The sequence below is a fragment of the Balaenoptera musculus genome, chromosome 2 (assembly GCF_009873245.2).
Source record: "Balaenoptera musculus isolate JJ_BM4_2016_0621 chromosome 2, mBalMus1.pri.v3, whole genome shotgun sequence".
NCBI lineage: Eukaryota > Metazoa > Chordata > Mammalia > Artiodactyla > Balaenopteridae > Balaenoptera > Balaenoptera musculus.
Window position 1 is genome coordinate 62,112,459 of NC_045786.1, and position 21,977 is coordinate 62,134,435.

The 21,977-nt window shown below is 36.7% G+C and overlaps 1 protein-coding gene across 2 annotated transcripts in view; it reads right to left on the reverse strand.

Moving 5' to 3' along the window:
- ARIH1 (ariadne RBR E3 ubiquitin protein ligase 1) overlaps positions 1-21,977 on the reverse strand; it is a 114,441-nt gene that overhangs the window by 1,165 nt on the left and 91,299 nt on the right. The window contains exons 6-13 of one of the 2 annotated variants that reach the window (XM_036844424.1): positions 17,156-17,222; positions 15,728-15,834; positions 13,513-13,555; positions 12,903-12,974; positions 10,050-10,180; positions 6,602-6,659; positions 2,368-2,628; positions 815-927 (exon numbers count right to left, since the gene is read on the reverse strand). In XM_036844424.1, the coding sequence (XP_036700319.1) occupies positions 815-927; positions 2,368-2,628; positions 6,602-6,659; positions 10,050-10,180; positions 12,903-12,974; positions 13,513-13,555; positions 15,728-15,834; positions 17,156-17,222 (852 nt within the window). The remainder of the gene's footprint in view (positions 1-814; positions 928-2,367; positions 2,629-6,601; positions 6,660-10,049; positions 10,181-12,902; positions 12,975-13,512; positions 13,556-15,727; positions 15,835-17,155; positions 17,223-21,977) is intronic. The other variant, XM_036844425.1, reaches the window with a different exon arrangement.

Genomic DNA, 21,977 nt, shown 5'->3' on the forward strand with positions numbered 1-21,977 from the left:
ATTTTTTGAAGTTCCCAGTTTTGGGAAATTAATTCTAGAGCAATAAAATAAAGGCCTTAGAAATCATCTGACTCAATCTTGTCATTCTACAGGTAAGTAAACAGTTTTAGGAAGAAGTAGCTTCAGGGGTTATTTATTCACACCTGTAAAATCTTAAAGTACTAGTGGCAGCTATAGCTGGCTAAGGGAAGTGAAAATATTACTTAGGACTAAATCTCCAAGTCTTCCAAATTCCCAAAGGTTTCTACTACTATTAAAAAGATATTAGTATTTGCCAGAAAACAACTGTGGGAGAAAGAGCTCCATGTTGAGAAAGCAAACATTCTGCACCTTTCACTTAAGTGGTAACATATCTTAAAGTATCATCTATCTCTAGGACAAAGTAAATCTCTCCTTAGAAAAAACAAATCTTAGAAAAACTCTTTAAAAAGTTTGGGTAGCTCACTTGTCAACAGCCATGATCCACAGGATCCCTAGGCTAGGGCCAGCATCCTAATCTCACCCCTCATCCTAATAGCCACTTGCCCTTTTGGGGCTCCTTCTTCCTGTCAGGGCAGCAACTACATAGATAAAACTTCATGGAAGAAGCAGAATCAGCCAGTGGGATAAACGGCTGATTTCCTCCCTATGCTTGACTAGCACTATCTGGAATCTGTTGCCCAAAGGACAGAAGCAATCTGTGAGAAACATGGCAGCAGCTCAGTTATTGAATATGCTAAACCCAAGTTTCACCATCATCTAACTTCACCACTAAGGCATACCAGACCACCGGTGGCAGACATTTTTGTTCAACAACTACTGGAGAAAACCTTACCTGTACTTATCTTGTACTTTCTGCTTTATATCCTGCAGAGAGTCTTGGGAAATATCTCGTTCAAGGTAGCCCGAGAGCACCTCTGTGGCATTCTCTAGATCTGCTTGGTTATTCTGTAAGAGGAAGAAGAATATATAGTAAATTCTGCCTTCAAAAGAAAGCTAAAAGATAAACCATCTTAGCTGCTTCCTTGATAGACTGTGGCTCAGCACCAATTTTGTAATTTTCACAGGTGGTTTAACTGCACCTGTAAAGCCCTTCATCACTTTCACCCCTAACAACTTGTTTTTTCTTTTCCAGGACAATTTTTTAAATATTAAAAGAACTAAAGATTTATCCATTACCTCTGGAAGAATATTAATGACAATCTGAAAGGACATAAGAAAAAGTTTTTGGAATCTTCCAGTTCTGAAAACTGCTACTGGCTAAAGCTTGAGGAAAAATTAGAAACCCATTATTCTTTATATCTAGCTAGATATCTACTTCTTGTAAGAGAACACTGTATGGAAGATTAAAATTTTGTTATCCTTTACTACTATGGCTAGTTCTATATATTTACCGATATAAATTCCCATCTGCTAGTCACTGTTATTACCCAGCCATCTATCAACATCAATGTTGCATGCATCAATTTTAAATGAGCATCTCTACTTGAAAAACCTCTACTGCTAAAAGGCCCCCTTTTAGTCATTACTTCTCCACGAAAGGCAAGCACCGTATTAACTTCTAATACCATGTATTAGTTTTGCCTGAATAAAGACTTTTGAAAGAACTTATGACGTGCCAGGTGTTACATAAGCATTATACATGGATTGTCTCACTTAAACCTCTTAACATTTATAGAAAACTTATCCCCATGCTAAAATAGAGATATAGACGAGGTTAAGTAATTTGCTTCAAGTCAACAGAGCTAAAAAGTGATGAAGTCAAGATTCAAATTCAGGGCTAATTCCAGAGCCTGCACACTAAATCGCTAGCTGGCTAAACCACATCAATTTGAACGTAGTTTACAGCAAGAAATCTAAATTTCTTGTATCTTCCTAATAAACACGAAACTTTTCTTTTTTAATTTTTTAAATTTTTATTCATTTTATTTATCTTTGGCTGCGTTGGGTCTTCGTTGCTGCGCGCGGGCTTTCTCCAGTTGCGGCGAGCGGGGGCCACTCCTCGCCACGGTGCGCAGGCTCCTCATTGCAGTGGCCTCTGGTTGCGGAGCACGGGCTCTAGGCGCGCGGGCTTCAGCAGTTGTGGCACACGGGCTCAGTAGTTGTGGCTCACGGGCTCTAGAGTGCAGGCTCAGTAGTTGTGGCGCACGGGCCCAGTTGCTCCGCGGCATGTGGGATCCTCCCAGACCAGGGATCAAACCCGTGTCCCCTGCACTGGCAGGCAGATTCCTATCCACTGCGCCACCAGGGAAGCCCTTAACACTAAACTTTTAATCCACATTTTTGGGCAGAGAGTAAGCTTTAAAACTCTATATATCTTATCTATGAAAGGCAAGTAGTCCTACGACACACAGGTGGGTTTTTTCCCCACTCAGTAACTATTCCTACCTCAAAGATAATGGACTGGTTATTCTTTTTGAGGTAGAAAGCGAAGACATAAGTGTACATGAGTGTGGCACGACACTGGCAGAGGACATCAACTGCTTTCTTCAGGAACTGCACCTCAATCCAGGACATGTTGTGCTGTTGCATCTCTTCCATTTTCTGCTTCACCTGAGCATATAGTTTGTGCTCAAAGCGTAGACTCTGCATGTGGTTCATATAGCGATTACAGTAGAACAGGTACCTCTGAAGGGCTGCCCTAGATCGCTGTCCCATTAAGAAAAATTAAGGTCACATAATTATAACAAATGTATTATATATACACAAAAGCTGATATCATATTTACTGATGAAACGGTATAGGAATTTAGGCTAAAATCGGGAACAAAGAGACATCTACTGCTACCTTTGTTATTTAATATTTTTTGAATGTCCTATAGCTGTACTTTCCAATACAGCAGCCACTAGTCACAGGTGGCTATTAAAGTAAAACAATCAGTTCCTCAGTGTTCAACAGCCATATCGCAGTCAGTGCCTACCACATTAGATAGTGGTAATAAAGAATATTTCCATCATTACGGAATGTTCTACTGGATAGCTCTGTTCTGCGGTATGTAATAAGGTACATCAACATTTTAAAGTAGAAAACAAAAGAGAGGCAACCAGACATCATATAACACCTAATATAATGCAACAGAAACTATACAGTACCACCGGTTAAGTGTTCTGTGTTCTTTCCACACCCCTCCCCAAATCGAGTCTGAATTCAATTATCTAGAATTAACCACCAGTTTCAGGAAATTCAGGGATAGAAGAACCTATTAAATAAAACCAGGGAGTTGCAATCAGCAAATCCAGAATGTGTTAAATTCTACAAGAAAAATGACTTAGTTTCCTCAACAAACAAATGGCAAGGGAAGAAAAAAAAACCCCCCAAAAAAACAAAAAAATGAAAGGACCTATAGATTAGAGGATCACATCCAACTTGTGCACCTGTATGGATCCTGATTTAAACCAACTATAAAAGAAAGTTTATGAGATAAATGGGGACATTTGAACACTGGATAGTTGATGATATTAACAAAGTACTGTTTTAAGTATATAATTATAAAATAATATATAATAAATATATATACAAACATAATTATGGTACTACAGTTTTATGAAGAGTCTTTTAAAGTACATGAAGTATTACAAAAAATATATATATATATAAAAAATATCAGGTCTAAAATACCTTTAAATACCTTTAAAATTCAACATGAAAGAAAACCCACACCAACACTGCAAATAAGACCCATTTTTAATCAAATGTCAGAATCTGGATTGAGAAATGCAATCAGTATCCTAAAAACACTTTGGAAAAACAAACAAAACAACAACCTGACTGCTTAGAACAGGGGTAGGCAAACTCTGGCCTGTGAGTGAAATCCAGTTGCTGCCTATTTTTTGTAAACAAAGTTAACTTGGAACACTGCCATGCCCACTCTTTTAAGTCTATGGCTGAGTCAGCATTTCAAGAGCAGGGACAGAATTGAGTAATTGTAACAGAGACTATATAGTCTGCAAAGTTGAAAATATTTACTATCTGGCAACTCACAGGTCTAGTAGATAAGAAAATTCAGGGAATTCCCTGGTCGGGGAACTAAGATCCCAAAAGCCTTGAGGCCCAGCTGGCCAAAAAAAAAAAAAAAGTAATCTTGTTATCTCTAGCACCTAATATGAAAAGAAAGAAAGTCTAGTAGATAAGAAAATTCAGGGAATTCTCTGGCGGTCCAGTGATAAGGACTCTCACTGCCAGGGGTGTGGGTTCGATCCCTGGTTAGGAAACTAAGATCCTGCAAGCTGCACGGTGCAGCCAAAAAAATAAATAAAAATAAAAATTAAAAAAAGAAAGAAAAGAAAATTCAAATGTCCACTCCTGTCATAACTGTGGCATAGTATATTAAGTCAACAACTTTCTACAACACAGGTAACATCCTTCCAAGGCACTCAAAGTACCATCTATGTTCTTTCTGTATTGTGTGCCAACTTTCTAGTACTTTTTAAGAACTACAACTCCCAGAAAACACTAGGCCTGAGTATGGATGTAGGGGAAGTGAGGAAAGAATATGCTAGATATGCGCAATGGTGTGCTCCATTCTGGGAGGTATGGCTCCCACTTAAATAAACAAACAAATACAGGCACTCATATGAAATTTTTCCCTGTACACCCACAGGATCAGAAGATTCTAGTTTAGTCCAAAAGAAATGAGCTAGAAAAATAATGTATTCTAGCATCTACAATCTACACATTAGCAGGGCTTAGAAGCTATGCCCAATAATCCACCCTCCCTGTGGACCTCAGAAAGGGATTCCTACCAGCACCCAAATGCAGACCAGGTAAGGCCAAGGATAACCCATATACTTTTTGTTGTCAGCAAATACCATATTCTGGCTAGATCTAACTAGACTACTCTTCATTCAGGATAAGTAAAAACTAAAAGCCTACCATGGTTATTAGGAAAAATGTAACGCAGCATAAGAGAAAAAGAACAGTTCTCTATGGACTCAAAAAAAATATTATCAAAATTAGAAGAAAATTTTAGGAAAATTTATGGTCTCTTCAGCAGAATTTGACAATTGTGACTGCTTAAAACAGAAGCAGAAAGCCATGAGGGCTAAGATTTAAAAACAAACAAACAAACCCAAAACAGAAGGAGATGCAATGACAAACTGAGCTAAATAAAAATGTAACAGTAGAATCGATTCCAAATGGGAGGTAGGAAAAGCATGACTGTCATTGTAGAGTTTTGTATATAAAGATTACATGGGGTGATGTTTCTCAAACTGTAGTCTAAGGATGCTAGACAAACTGGAGTAGGGGTGCCAAATGATCTGGTTTAAACAGACCATGGAATGTTTAAATATTAAAAATCTGATAATAACCTAAAGAAAACACAAACACTCCGGGCCATATGAATGAACTTATGAGAATCAACATTTTCAGGTCTTACATTTGTGAAATGGCTAAAATTGGCATCAAGCAAGATTACTTTAACTGCACCAGAGTTGAGAATAATAAGTGATAAAAGAATATATTAATGATAAATTCTGATCAAATCAAATTTTGATGCACTGTAGGGGTGAATGTGCAATAGGTGAGATATAGAAAACTGGTGGGAGAACAAATTATCACATGGCATTTAGTAGTATGGGTAACCCTAAATTTAAAAAACCTGGTCTGACAACAGTCTATCAACAGTAATTTAATTTCAGCAAATAACTTATCTGTCAAATTAGTTTTAACTTGAGTTCCACTGGTTTTGTGGTCTTCTTGGTTTGGTTGTATAGTTGCTTAAGAGTTTACAGCTGGTTTTATGTTTAAACATAGTTAAGTCGTATTATAATAAATATAATTTAAATCAACATTGGAATTTGTGGAGGTTTTTTTTCCTCCTTTAAAAGGATCACAAATATTGTGAAAGTCTGTAATATGACTGCCTAGGTTATATAAATATATTCCTTTGTATTTATGGTAATTTAAATTATAATAAATTTTAAAGAAGCATTTAAAAAGTGAAACAATAACAAACAGGTTTTGTTTTGGATTGCATCCTGGCAAGGCAAGCCATTTAAAAAGACTTTTGGGGGACAACTGGGGAATTTCAACACATAATGGATGAATGTAAGGAATGATTAAATTCCAGGATTCTACAATTATGACAGAATTATCAGGCTGAAAGGAAATAAAAGTGTTACAGAATCTAATCCACACCTAGGGTTTGAATCCCGTCTACTATAATAGTGGGTTATTTCCCTATCCAGTAAGAGGGAAATCCCTACCTCCTGAGACAGTTCATTCCAAATCAGCTCCCCTAAAATCATTAGAGCTTCCTGATGAACAATGAGATAATTAATTAATTAAAAGAAGTAAGACTGCATATAAATTGCAGCAGTGCCATTTAACAAATACTATTCTTTAGTCTCCTTGCTGGGAAGGGAAAATCTTGATACGGAAGACTACTGAAACCTGAAAGTGTGCTAGATTAATTTTAAAAAATGCAAACAAACTTATAAATAGGAGTACTCCTGATATCCATTTTGCATAAGATCCCCTCTCTACAGGTACACAGATACCCAGTATTTACTGGAATGTCATTTCAACAAATCTTTCAGAACTGAACACTCCAGCTAAATCATTCCCTAATCAACATAAAACGTATATTCCTGTTCAACTGTTTGAAAATAAATGTACTTACCTCCTGTGCATCTCTTGCTGCCTTTGCATCATCCTCATTATAGCGGTTACAGTTGTACCTTAAAGTAAGTGAAGAGGATTCCATAAAGCCATAAATCAATGAAAAGGGAACAAATCACAGAATTTTAGCCTGGATTTACAGATTACCTAGAACCAATACTCTCTTTTACACAGATAAACTGAGGTGCAAAAAAACAAACACCCCTAGTGTTTGAATCCTTTCCATAATAGTGTGTCAGTTCTCTACTAGTAATAGGCAGTTAGTTCTCCACCTCCTGAGGCAGCCCATTCAAATCAGCTTACCAATTATCATCAGAAAACACTGCTATTCTAGAACTTCCACTTACCAACAGTAGTTTGAACTTCTAATTCAAATTTTGAAGAAAGAGATCACCTCATCTCCTAGGTTGTCTGTTATTTAGCCAAATATTCCCAGTTTTTCCAGAATTACTCACCTTCTTATCTTCACTTGTATACACCAAAGAAAACCAATAGCTGACAGACTGCTATGTGCTTTATATGCTATTACAGTTTACAAGAATCACTGAATCTTCCTAGAGAGGTCAGCTCAGAGTGGAGATGTATAAAACTGGCACTTCCCTTGTTCCTCTGTTTTCTTTTACGGGAACCTACATTACAGGAGCAGCTGACGTTTACTGAGTGTTAACTACATACCATCCACTTACTAAGGACTTCAACTGTACTATCACATTTAATCCCCTCAAGCACCTTATGAAATATTATCCTCATTGAGCAGATGAAGAGAAGATAAGCAACATATTTAAGGTCAAAAAATAGAGCTTCAGAGATGGAAATTAAACTTGTGCCCATCTGCCAACTGAGGCCCATACTCTTAACTAGTGAGTTCATGTCTTCAGAGTCTTTTAACAGTAATCTTCTTAGAAGAATTTTGAATTTAATGTAAATCTTGTTAAACTGGATTCATTATTCCAGCTTGCCAAGTCCTTCAGGATTATAATGGTTTATATATTCAATATCCCTCTTTGATGTTACCCCAAAATGTATACAAGATTCTTATACTAGTTCAAGAAAATCATCAGTACAACTGACCAGAAAAGCAGTATATAGTTGATGTGAATAAAAAAGATGAGGACAAAGCCTTTCAGCAAACCTTTAAAGCATTTCACTAGAAGACACAAACCTATTACCTGTACTCCAAGAAATGGTCATTCAGTTAATCCCAAACCTCCCTGTCTGTATTCACAGCCTAGGCCACAAACCTCTCAGTCCACAGTGAAATACCTTGCTGAAATCTACCAAACATTCCTATATCCATCAACCTAATAATACCATTTGATTCTGGAATTTCACATAAGAGAAAAACTAAGTTATACGGTTCATATGCAGCTTGTGGAATCAGAAATTTTGGATATTTGGGATTACGTTCTGTCTGCTCCCAATCTCTGGTACCTTTCCATTTTCCGTAAGTACTCAGAAATAACCAACAATGGCTTACTGATCTCATCTTGAAGTTTTTAAAGTAACCCAGACCACAAATCACCTGAGTCAGGAGACTTACTAATTTTCCCCCAGGCTGGGTTATAATCCTCTTTTACCAATAATTACTCTACTCAAGTTAGCCCAAAGACTGCCTCTTCTTGCCCTCTACTGGTCAACTATTAACACCTCTTCTTTCTATCTGACACATCCTTTTATACTTTCCTTTTGATATTTTTCGATAACTTTTAAGCCTCAACTCATTCTGGGCTTTAATCTGCCAAAAGAATTTTAAGGCCAAGAAAGAAAGCAGGGCCCATCTATACTTCTAACTCAGATGACTGATAGTGCTACTTGGAATGCTTTTTTGAAGATTTCTGAGGCATTTTCAGATTTAAACAAGAAAGCACAGCGTGATTTATCTGCAATGTTAAAGACACAGGCAACATTTCTGACACCCCTGGTCCAGGCCATTCTTCATTCTTCTGTATCCATCATTTGTTTTGTACCCTTTCCATTTTTCAATACAGCTCACTGAAAATTTGAGTTGTGATCAGAGATTTCCTTACACACCCACAAAGTCTCTTTAATATCTCTTCTTTCCTATTCCCTCTCCCCTTCACTAGGCTTGTTTAAATACATTCGAGTGAATTTAGTTTCCAGGAACACTCTAATCCTCCAGTTTGACTTCCTAAAATCTAGAGTACCTATACCCCAAATACCTTTCCTTGGCTCTAACAGTGGTAAAATCACTTTCTTTCCTTCTATCTAAGCAATTAGTTTTTACCTGGTTCAGAATTAATGTCAGACAAATAATCCCTCTTACTATTCCTCTAATTAATGAATCTAAAAGGAAAGACTTGCCACTGTCTTAAGTTCAGATCCTCCTCACCTTGTCTTGAACTTGCAATTTCTTCCCCTCCCACCCACGCTCTACAAAGCAGTCACAATGTCCAGATAACGTATGTAAAGCATGTAATACAGAACCTTCTCATCTGAACTACAGATCTAATCTTGTCACTCCCAGTTAAAATCCTTCTGATAATGTCCAAACTACTTTAGGTCCCAGCCTACTTTCTCTTTTCCTATTCCCCACAATCTGAGCAGCCACACACTCAACACCAATAGGAGACAGGCAAGTAACACAAATGAGTGAAACAGGCAATTTGCATACTATAACACCCAGAAATATTTCCACTTTTACCAGGAGATGTGCTAGCTCCCATTTTTCTCATTTTGAAAAAAATGCATCAAGGCATCCTCAATCTAACTTGCATTTTTCCCAAATTGATAAGAAATGTACTTGGAACAAAGGTATGTATTGCTACCAAATGTGACTAGTGCCATCATGATATATGAAAATGCCAATAAGCTTCAGTCTTGGGAAAACAAACTGCAAAGTAAAGGCTCCATCTAAAGGGCTACTAATCAATTCCAGGTGATTTCTGCCAAACAGAAATGCAGGCCTGTTCCTATGTTTCAAAGAGAGGCTAAAAATCTGGATTGCATTGGGCAATTTTTCCAATTTTTAAAGTTGGAACAAATTTTTTGTCTAATGGCGGTACAGGGTAACTAAAACACAACTGTGGAAGGGGTTTTGCCAAGTCTCTGAGTTTTCAACTATTATCTAGAAAGACATATTAGACAATGCAACTCTTTTCTGGATAAGTCATGTACTTTCACATCATTCTACCATTGTTCATGTGGCTCTTTTTGCCCTGAATGTTATTCCTACCACTTTTTAAACAAATGAACCCTTAGTCCTCCTTGAAGTTCAACTCAACTGTTACATGATCTGTGAGATAAGCCTAATTAATCCCTCTCTCTGGATATCTTGCATATACTTTTAACAATGATCACACACTGTATTCATTTATCTAGCTCCCAAGTTAGATGGTGATTTCCATGAGGTAGAAACCTTATTCATAATATGTGGCAGATACATCACATACTTATGTGAACATGTTCTTCCCTTCATTTCCCCAACCTACCAGGCAGATCCATGTGGTTCCCAAGGGCCAAGACACACCCAGCAAAACTCTGCTTTACAGTTCTGGTTACGACAGACCATGTGATTACAACCGCCATCCTTCTCAATTGTGACATGGCATTTGGGACATTCCTATGAAGAGAAACTATAAAGTTGGTGTCAATGCTACACTGAGGAGAAGCCAGTTTTAGATTTGGTTTATTTTTAAATACCACAGTTATTGTGATTAATACACGTAAAGCACTCAGTGTCAAACAATAAATACCACTGAAAACGAGTTGTTATTATTACTGGCTATTAAGATGTATAACAACTTAAGGATTTGTTTTAGTGGGGTTGGGAGACAAAAACATTTTAAGTACTTTTAACCAAACACATAGTAATAATAGTTTTATGGGAGGTTAAACATTTTCTTCATGTAAATATATTCTTCTAGTGTCATCTAGAAATAATCATTGAGTACTTCCTGTATCCCATACACTGTTCTCAGTGTTTTATATGCATTAACTCATAATCTTTATAGTGGCCCTACTCTTATTTCCATTTGTCAGATGAATAAACTAAGAAAACTTTAAAGAAACTAGTCCAAGGTCACACAGGTAGCAAATGGTAGAGTCAGGATACAAACCCAAGCAATTTGGCCTCAGGAATCAGGCAAGCAAGATGGGTAAATTCTTTTTGTGGCTACTGAATTTCCCAACTTTCTTGTGGTCCATTTACAATTGTGCTACAGAGATCACTTTTCTTTTTTCCAAGACCGTATCATTTTCTCGGTTGCTAATGAGCCAAAGTTATTACCCTGCAGGCATGTTTTTTTTTTCCCTTGAAAAATCTAGAAAATTAAACTTACTCATTATTTTTAAGAAAACCATAAGATGTAAAGCTTGGATTTTGTTGTACATTTTTGTATCTGACATCTGTTACTCCCATAACAGGGGGAGAGGATCACCCATTATATTACTTGCAATTCAGCTATTGTGAACAGACTACACTACCCATAAACTATAGTAATTCAATAGGTTAATACAGCAATATTTAATTATACATTTTCAATCAAATTTTTGAAGTCACTCACATAAAAAAAAATACTACATTTTCCCAAAGAAGCAAATTCCAGGCCTAATATATCTGTTTCATTCTATATTTCTTAGCTATAATTAACTAATTAGTATTAATTTCTTAATATACCAACAATCTGCAAATCCTTTAAAAAAGCTAATAACAAAAATAAGCTTCTGAAATGTGTCAGAAGAAAAACTCCTCAGTTTCATCTCAAAACTGCCAAGTAGATAAATCTGTTATTACAAATTGCCATTCTTGCTTAATAATCTACCTTCTAAACAAACTCAAAACATATTCAAGCCTATACTCCCTATTTTAAACATCTTGGGGATTCAGAGTATTTGGGGATTTTTCTAGATACAGAAAGAGGGCTACAGTTTAATCAAACTACTTAGGGAAAATATAACTGCCCTATTCTAAATACTGGTTTGAAAGCAGATTCTGGGATTTTAATGAACATTTCTGGTGGGGAAATCTTCAATTTTTGAAAAAGAATGCTTGGCTACCAGGAAAGTTTTAAAAAATAACAAAGCAACCACTTCCTGACATTATAGTTAGGTTTTTCTGAGTGCCATAAGGTATGTTTATCATGATGGTTTTAGAGAGCACAGAAATATCAACTTCAAAACTACATTCTTCAAGATGTGGGCATTTGTTTTATGCGACAGGACTCACTGTTTTACTGCTAATGCTTTCTGGGAGATAGAAATGTATACATATATTTTAATCGTTATGGGTAGAGCAGGGTACTAATGGTATAAAATCATGTGCTGGCCTTCATCATTTAAGCACTCATTCTTATCACTATCCTGAGACTGAGTGATGGAAGAGTGCAAAGCTGTAACTAACTCTGGTCAAACAACTCAATATTCTTTAAAACATCATCTTCATATGTGAAAGACAATAATAAAAATGAGTAGCCCATGAATAACCTTATTATCCATCACCCAAGTCACTTCCTATACAAATAGGATGTAAGATTGAATGTTTACACTATTTTCTACTTAGAAATTAGCTGGGTACACAGTTCAGATTCAAATGCTTACTTATTACTTAGTGATAGAAAAGAAGGGTGCTCAAGATTATCTGCATTTGTAAGACATTCATCTAGGGTTAAAGAAGTGGTTCATGGCATAAAGATACTGAATTTTGAAACTAGTATCATGACCAATGTTATTCAAAAAATAAAAACCAAAAAAACAAGGATACTCATATTACCCCAAAGCTTCTATTTCTCAGGATTCAAGTCTCTTAATAAATCATATTTTGGAAGTTTAACATGTTAAAAATGTTAAACTTGTTAAGCCCAATTCAGTTACATAATAATAAGTTACTCGGTTATTCTGACTGAACACTGCCCTAAAGAATGACTCCTTAGAAGTTAAACCCTGGGGATTTTAAAAGGCAGAAATATAGCCTAGTTAAAAAAAAAAGCTAGGTGGAAAAAACTCTATAATACATTTGTATACTAAAAGGCAGCCAAGAACAGTATGAAAAGATATTATCAAACCCCAGGGTAGAAAAATTATCAACTACTGCTTTTCTGGTAGAAGAAAACTTCTACAGCAGAGTACCGTGCATATTGCACTATAGTAATCAATAAAATAAACTCAAACAGTAAAACAAAGGCAAATTATTAATAGGCAATAATTCTGAAAATAAAAAGTAAACCTTAATCAAGAAAAAGGTAAAACTAGGCCCTTTATTAGGTAAACTTACTACTTTTGCTAATGCTGATACACCTATCCTTATCAGTTTCAATACCAAGAGTTTACTGAAGGAAAATACCAACCTTTGTGTTGGCTGCAATCCAATTAGAGGTTTCACTGTCATCATCACACTTTTTAATCCACTTCTTCAACCACTGTTTGAAAACAGGAACCCTTTTCAGTACAACAGAAGACTCAAGGATAGCAAATTACATCAACACTTAAATACAGTTAAGCTTAAATGTAAAAACCAAAGGGTAAGATTATCACTGGGTTTACTACCTTTTAAACCAAGAAATCCTGTGATTCTCATATCCAGTCCAGGTACACAAAAATCAACCAAAGGAGGACTTTCTCTGGCTGAAGCTAAGTGGGGAACCTAGAGCTCAAGGAGAGGCTCAGCTGCAAGGTGTGTCATTCCCCTCAGCTAATTACAAAGCCTTCCAAGGGAGGTGCCTTAACCCTCAATATCTTTTTTTTTTCCCATTATCTTGATAATAATCAGGAGATGATTTTATTCCTAAGGAATGTTCCCTGAATACTTGCAAAGATCACCTGAAATAAAAAGGGTAAAATACTATCTTCCATTTACTAATGAATAAATAACAAACTTGTGGGCTGTGGCTTTCAGTCATCAAGTCTTAGTAGTACTCTACTACTTTATTTAAAAATGAAAATGCCAGGCAAACTCACCTTACATTTAACAGGGTCATGCCAATTTTCTCCACAGTTAAAGCTGTTAAGTGACACAAGAGTTAAAAGAATTAAGTCCTACCTACTGTAAGTAAAGTAAACAAACAAACAACTTCATGCTTTACAGTTCCTCAATACTTCCACCAGTTTCTAGTGACTGCAAAATACAAGGACAGGAACCATGTCTATTTTATTCTACAGTAAATTATTTAGCATTTAGTATTGGGACCAACACATATTTGGGTGTGTGTGTGTGAAATGAGGAATGACTTGTAAGCATGAAGACATGCTATGATGACAATTTCATAATAGATGACTATTTAAATAGCTACCAAACTGTTAAGACAATAAAATCAGTTTAGTTAGATTTGTATTTTTCTGATAGTTTTTAATATGTATAATTCCTTGTTGTGACCATTATCTAATTGAAACCAAAATGAAATCATGTTCAATAATTTGAACTTAAATTTCAACCAATGCTTCATAGGCATATATTAAATATTTTATTTAACACTCCAAATGAAGAGTTAAAGAATGACTTTGTAGGGTAATTCTATACTTTAGTACTAATGCACAGTAAGCAATATGTGGGAAGCAAACAAGTCACATCTCTGCATGATCCAAACAAATGAACCTCAGCCAGTAGAGATAAATTGTACCAAACAAGGTATAAAGCAAAAGACTATGTCTACATATTCTCTAAGACTATATTAATTGCTAATCCCTTTCTGTTTTCTAGGCACATGGTACATACATTTGTTTAAAAAGTATAAATTAAGAATAAACACAAATGCTTGTGAAAAAGTAACCATGGTATGGCTGATTAATCAGCTAATCAAGTAATTTGGGAATGCCAAAAATCCCTTGCAAATTAGAAGAATAAAGTGCTACATCAGTTTAAATGAAGTCAGGATAACGGTTACTTCTGGAGATGAACATGGGGAATGGAATGGAGAAGGGAACATCAAGAAGCTTCAAATGTATCTGTCATGTTTTATTTCTTGACAAAAACAAACAAAATACTGATTCTGATTAAGCTGGGTTTTAACTATGTAAGTACTCGTTGTTATTCTCTATACTTAAGTCTGTATTTGAAATATTTCATACTAAAAGTATATTTGAAAGTAGGTAAGGAATCAGACTCTACCCTCTGTCTACAGCGTAAACTCTGAAACAATAATGAATATTTAATCTTTACCAAAATAGCATGTATTTTACATAAATTTAATCTCTATGAGTTTACCTACTCTTTTTGGAAATATTTAGTATTAATGATATATAAGTCTAATTCTATAGATGTTTGGAGAAAAAGAAGAATGATACGGAATGCCAATAAAATGTTTATTTGTTAGTTACAGAGCCCCCTGGCTTGACTGGCTTCTCATTCCTAAAAGATCCATAAGGGAATGGAAGATCATCTTAACTCTCTAATACGTGATATTGGAAATTCCCTGCTAAATTGAACCTAAAATTCAAAGGCTAAAGAGTATGCTACAGCACTCCCAGGAATCCAGGTTACCAAGAAAGCTGTGGCCAGGGGCCCCATAGAACAACTCTTAGTTAAAGAAAGCACATCTATCAACTAAGTTTTATCTTTCCAAATTTATCTGCATATTTTTAGGAGTAAGATTAAACTTGTCAGAATAAAGGAAATTAAAAACAAAACAAAACACCTAACTGTATTTTATTTCCTAAGAGAGAACCTAAAAACAGATCAAGAGCCATAAGGGAACCAAACATAATTTGACAAAATAAGCAGTCAATCAGAAATGAGAAGAACTTTTTAAATTTACAATAAATAATGTAATAATAAATATAAAACAGATAAACTTGAAAAAAAAAGAAATGAGAAGAACTGAGTTTTTGTCCCAGATCTTTAAATTTGCTGCCATATACGTACCAGTGGAGCACACAGAGAATGTGATTACCGCTGCATTTTTTTTCCCATAAGAAAATAAATCCAGAAGTTAGAGCAACAAAGAAAGAGGAAAAACTATCTTAAGATGTGACTTTTTAATCTAATTTTTATTTAAAAGAAATACAAACTATTTAAAGTCAACATCACCCACCTACCTCAGATAAAGAATATTTTCTATTTTTTTTCTTTTTCTTTTTTAAAAATTGGGGTATAGTTGCTTTTTTTCTACTATTTTACTAATAAAAATAAATAGAAAAGCTATGTGCACTACTCCAATTTAGGAAATCACTTGCTTACCAAAACTGGCGCCCACATTTGCAGCGAACAGGTTTAGCATCAGGATATTGGACTTTAACAACATGGTGGCAATCTGGGGCAGGACACCACTTTAACAGTCGATTGCACTGAAATACAAGTTGGGACATAAAAAATGACAGCAAATTAAATCATGATGCAAGATTTTCCAGTACACCATGCAATTATTTATACTACTTCCTCACTATCACAAAGTGGGGATGGTGTCACTGACACATAAAAACCTGCCAGCAATACTTAGTCTCCTACAGCAATGCTTTTGGATGTACTGTTCTTCTAAGATTATAGATCCCTTGAAGACCTGGTATTATAAAATATATAACCTATCTCTTGTTCTATCTTCAAAATCCCACTGAGAACTTTAAAATAAATGATCACCATTATGTGATCATTAACAAGCATCAATTTGTCTATGGTTCTATTTCAGGGCAATTTTAAAAGATACAAGAAAACAAGATACGCTTCTACTTAGGGAAGGCGTTTACATGCTATAGAATAGTATGAAACAAGCTGAGGGATACACATGGAATTTCTCTCTTTGACCACAGAAAAGCTCTTCTAAGAACAAAAGCCAGTGCCTAAACCACAGCAAAGATTCCATTTTAGTTCATCAAAAGAAATATAACTTTTGAAGTATTTTTATTATGAGACAAAACATGGCTCAAGGAACACTCCATCAGAACTCAAGTTTATTGACCATTTCAAAAAATATACTATTCCTAAAAAATGCTATTTTCTAGAAGATCTGACCTTCAGTTTAATCTCTAATAAAAATTAAAATTACATTCTAGAACTGAAATACCAAGTTACACTGGTGCTCTTGTACAGGGGCTGGCAAACTTCTTTCACTTAGAGCCAGAAAGTAGAGATGTTTGGCTCCGTGGGCCATATGGCCTCTTTAGCAACGACTCAACTCTACCACTGCAGCACAAAAGCAGTCGCAGAATAAAACTGCATGTTCAAATAAATCTTTATTTACAAAAACAGGCAGGCCACAGTTTGCCAACTTCTGTTAAGACATATTTGATAAAAACAAACAAAAAATCACTACATAATTCTTTTTAAACGAAGTTTACTGGTAATGGAAGGTAAAACAAGCAGAGATATAGCAGGGTTAGAGTGCCCAACATGATTAAACATGACATCACTAATAATCAGCTAAAATTCTCTGCTAGGGATAAAGGAAGACTATAAAATTATTTTATTCTCAAAGCTCAAGATCGATGAAAAGACATCTACTTATTGGTTTATCACATTCCTTTGAGAATAAAGGTATTTTGGTATGCTTCATAAATGAAGACAAAAATTGAAGTTACTGTAAAGGTGTTTCTTATATAAGACAAACTGATATTTCTATTAATAAACAGAATTCCTTTTATTTAAAGAAGGAAAACTTATGCGATCACTTACCTCTACAAAGCTATTTGTTATTAAATGCTGATACTTTAATTTAACTTTTGAATCTGTGATCAGGCGCCTGAAAGCGAGAATAAAAGTTCATTAGGAAGTTTTCAGCTAAGAATATTTTCCTCATTTATAAAATAAAATCTCAATGCTCTGTGCTATGAAAACTGCCTTAAATTGAAGATACTAAAATACGCATAAACTGTCAACAAATAGAACTGTAGGAATCAAAACAATAATTTCAAAGTTTCTATAGTTTTATTTTGGTAGACATTTCCCCATTTCTTATACCCTAAATATTCTATTTTTACCCAGTTTGTATTGTAGTCTAATGACTTACCAATATTGTCAAATTTAGGCCCCTTTTAGAGTTTTCTGACTCTGATATCTTGCCTTAAGACAGCAATTCTCAGCCACCTTTTCTAAGATTCCCTCCCAAAAAATCTGTGTGTGAAATAAGGGATGTTGGTAGGAATGTTCAGAAATGGATCCAGGTTTTGCTAGATATAATTTTGATAGCCTCCTTCTTCTGAAATATTTTGGTAATTTATCAGAAATGCCTACTGACTGCAACCTGGCTTCCTTTATCCACCTAGAACACCTTAATTCACAAGAATTTCTTGAATTCACAGGAACCCATGAAAGTGAAGAACCCTGAAGCTTAAGTTCCATTAATTTTAATAGTAAACATTCCTGTGAGTATTATAAGAAAATGGTGTTAAAGCAGAAAAAGAGTAACTCACAAAGCCAGCAAGAAAGATATCAAAAATGCACAGTCCAGAGAGAGACCTTCAAGATGGCGGAGGAGTAAGACATAGACATCACCTTCCTCCCCATATATACATCAGAAATACATCTACATGTGGAACAACTCCTATAGAACACCTACTGAACGCTGGCAGAAGACCTCAGACTTCCCAAAAAGCAAGAAACTCCACGTACCTGGGTAGGGAAAAAGAAAAAGAAAAAACAGAGACAAAAGAATAGGGACGGGACCTACACCAGTGGGAGGGAACTGTGAAGGAGGAAAAGTTTCTACACACTACGAAGCCCCTTCACTGGCAGAGACGGGGGGTGGCGGACGGGGGAAGCTTCGGAGCCACGGAGGAGAGCACAGCCACAGGGGTGCAGAGGGCAAAGCGGAGAGATTCCCGCACAGGGGATTGGTGCCGACCAGCACACACCAGCCTGAGAGGCTTGTCTGCTCACCCGCCGGGGCGGGCGGGGGCTGGGAGCTGAGGCTCCAGCTTCTTCAGAGGTCAGACCCCAGGGAGAGGACTGGGGTTGGCTGCGAGAACACAGCCTGAAGGGGGCTAGTGCACCACAGCTAGCCGGGAGGGAGACCAGGAAAAAGTCTGGAACTGCCTAAGAGGCAAGAGAACATTGTTTCGGGGTGCGCGAGGAGAGGGGATTCAGAGCACTGCCTAGACAAGCTCCAGAGATGGGCACAAGCCATGGCTATCAGCGCGGACACCAGAGACAGGCATGAGACATTAAGGCTGCTGCTACAGCTACCAAGAAGCCTGCGTGCAAGCACAGGTCACTATCCACACCTCCCCTCCTGGGAGCCTGTGCAGGCCACCACTGCCAGGGTCCTGTGAACCAGGGACAACTTCCCCAGGAGAACGCACGGCGCGCCTCAGGCTGGTGCAACATCACGCTGGCTGCTGGGCAGCAGGCTCACCCCGCATCCATACCCTTCCCTCCCCCCAGTCTGAGTGAGCCAGAGCCCCCGAATCAGCGGCTCCTTTAACCCCGTCCTGTCTGAGCGAAGAACAGACGCCCGTAGGTGACCTAAACGCAGAGGCGGGTCCAAATCCAAAGCTGAACCCCGGGAGCTGTGCGAACAAAGAAGAGAAAGGGAAATTTCTCCCAGCAACCTCAGGAGCAGCGGATTAAATCCCCGCAATCAACTTGATGTACCCTGCATCTGTGGAATACCTGAATAGACAATGAATCATCCCAAAATTGAGGTGGTAGAATTTGGGAGCAACTGTAGACTTGGGGTTTGCTTTCTACATCTAATTTGTTTTTGGTTTTATGTTTATCTAAGTGTTTAGAGTTTACTATCATTGGTAGATTTGTTTATTCATTTGGTTGCTCTCTTCTTTTTTTTTTTTTACTTTTTCTCTTTTTGTGAGTGTGTATGTGTATGCTTCTTTGTGTGATTTTGTCTGTATGGCTTTGCTTTTACCATTTGTCTTAGGGTTCTGTCTGTCCTTTTTGTTGTTGTTGTTGTTTTTCTAAGTATACTTTTTAGCGCGGGTTATCATTGGTGGATTTGTTTTTTGGTTTGGTTGCTCTCTACTTTCTTTTTTTTTTAATTCTTTCTTTAAACTACTTTTTAATTTTTAATAATTTATTTTTTATTTTAATAACATTAATTTACTTTATTTTTGCTTTCTTTCTTTTTTTCTCCCTTTTCTTCTGAGCCGTGTGCCTAACAGGGTCTTGGTGCTCCGGCGGATGTCAGGCCTCTGCCTCTGAGGTGGGAGAGCTGAGTTCACGACATTGGTCCACCAGAGGCCTCCCGGCTCCACATAATATCAAACAGCGAAAGCTCTCCCAGAGATCTGCATCTCAACGCTAAGACACAGCTCCACTCAACGACCAGCAAGCTACAGTGCTGGACACCCCATGCCAAACAACTAGCAAGACAGGAACACAACCCCACCCATTAGCACAGGGGCTGCCTAAAATCATAATAAGGTCACAGACGCCCCAAAACACACCACTGGACGCGGTCATGCCCACCAGAAAGATAAGATCCAGCTTCATCCACCAGAACACAGGCACCAGTCCTCTCCACCAGGAAGCCTACACAACCCACTGAACCAACCTTAGCCACTGGGGGAAGACATCAAAAAAAAAACGGGAACTACGAAGATGCAGCCTGCAAAACGGAGATCCCAAACACAGTAAGTTAAGCAAAATGAGAAGACAGAGAAACACACAGCAGATGAAGGAGCAAGGTAAAAACCCACCAGACCAAACAAATGAAGAGGAAATAGGCAGTCTAGCTGAAAAAGAATTCAGAGTAATGATAGTAAAGATGATCCAAAATCTTGGAAAGAGAATGGGGAAAATACAAGAAATGTTTAACAAGGACCTAGGAGAACTAAAGAGCAAACAATGATGAACAACACAAATACATTAAATTAAAAATTCTCTAGAAGGAATCAATAGCAGAAGAACTGAGGCAGAAGAACAGATAAGTGACCTGGAAGATAAAATGGTGGAAATAACTACCACAGAGCAGAATAAAGAAAAAAGAACGAAAAGAATTGACGACAGTCTCAGAGACCTCTGGGACAACATTAAACGCACCAACATTCGAATTAAAGGGGTCCCAGAAGAAGAAGAGAAAAAGAAAGGGACTGAGAAAATATTTGAAGAGATTATACTTCAAAACTTCCCTAATATGGGAAAAGAAATGGTCAATCAAGTCCAGGAAGCACAGAGTCCTGTACAGGATAAATCCAAAGAGAAACATGCCAAGACACATATTAATCAAACTATCAAAAATTAAATACAAAGAAAAAATATTAAAAGCAGCAAGGCAAAAACAACAAAAAACATACAAGGGAATCCCCATAAGGTTAACAGCTAATCTTTCAGCAGAAACTCTGCAAGCCAGAAGAGAGTGGCAGGACATATTTAAAGTGATGAAAGGGAAAAACCTACAACCAAGATTACTTTACCCAGCAAGGATCTCATTCAGATTCGACGGAAAAACTAAAACCTTTACAGACAAGCTAAAGCTAAGAGAATTCAGCACCACTAAAGCAGCTTTACAACAAATACTAAAGGAACTTCTCTAGGCAGGAAACACAAGAGAAGGAAAAGACCTACAATAACAAACCCAAAACAATTAAGAAAATGGTAATAGGAACATACATATCAATAACTACCTTGAATGTAAATGGATTAAATGCTCCAACCAAAAGACACAGACTGGCTGAATGGATACAAAAACAAGACCCGTATATATGCTGTTTACAAGAGACCCACTTCAGACCTAGGGATATATACAGACTGAAAGGGAGGGGATGGAAAAACATATTCCATGCAAATGGAAATCAAAAGAAAGCTAGAGTAGCAATTCTCATATCAGACAAAATAGACTTTAAAATAAAGACTATTACAAGACACAAAGAAGGACACTACATAATGATCAAGGGATCAATCCAAGAAGAAGAGATAACAATTGTAAATATTTATGCACCCAACATAGGAGCACCTCAATACATAAGGCAAAGACTAACAGCCGTAAGAGGGGAAATCGACAGTAACACAATCATAGTAGGGGACTTTAACACCCCACTTTCACCAAAGGACAGATCATCCAAAATGAAAATAAATAACGAGACACAAGCTTTACATGACACATTAAACAATATGGATGTAACTGATAGTTATAGGACATTCCATCCAAAAACTACAGAACACATTTTCTTCTCAAGTGCTCATGGAACATTCTCCAGGATAGATCATATCTTGGGTCAGAAATCAAGCCTTGGTAAATTTAAGAAAACTGAAATTGTATCAAGTATCTTTTCCGACCACAACGCTATGAGACTAGATATCAATTACAGGAAAATATCTGTAAAAAAAAATACAAACACATGGAGGCTAAACAATACACTACTAAATAACCGAGAGATCACTGAAGAAATCAAAGAGGAAATAAAAAAATACCTACAAACAAATAACAATGAAAACACAATGACCCAAAACCTATGGGATGCAGCAAAAGCAGTTCTAAGAGGGAAGTTTACAGCAATACACTCCTACCTCAAGAAACAAGAAAAATCTCAAATAAACAACC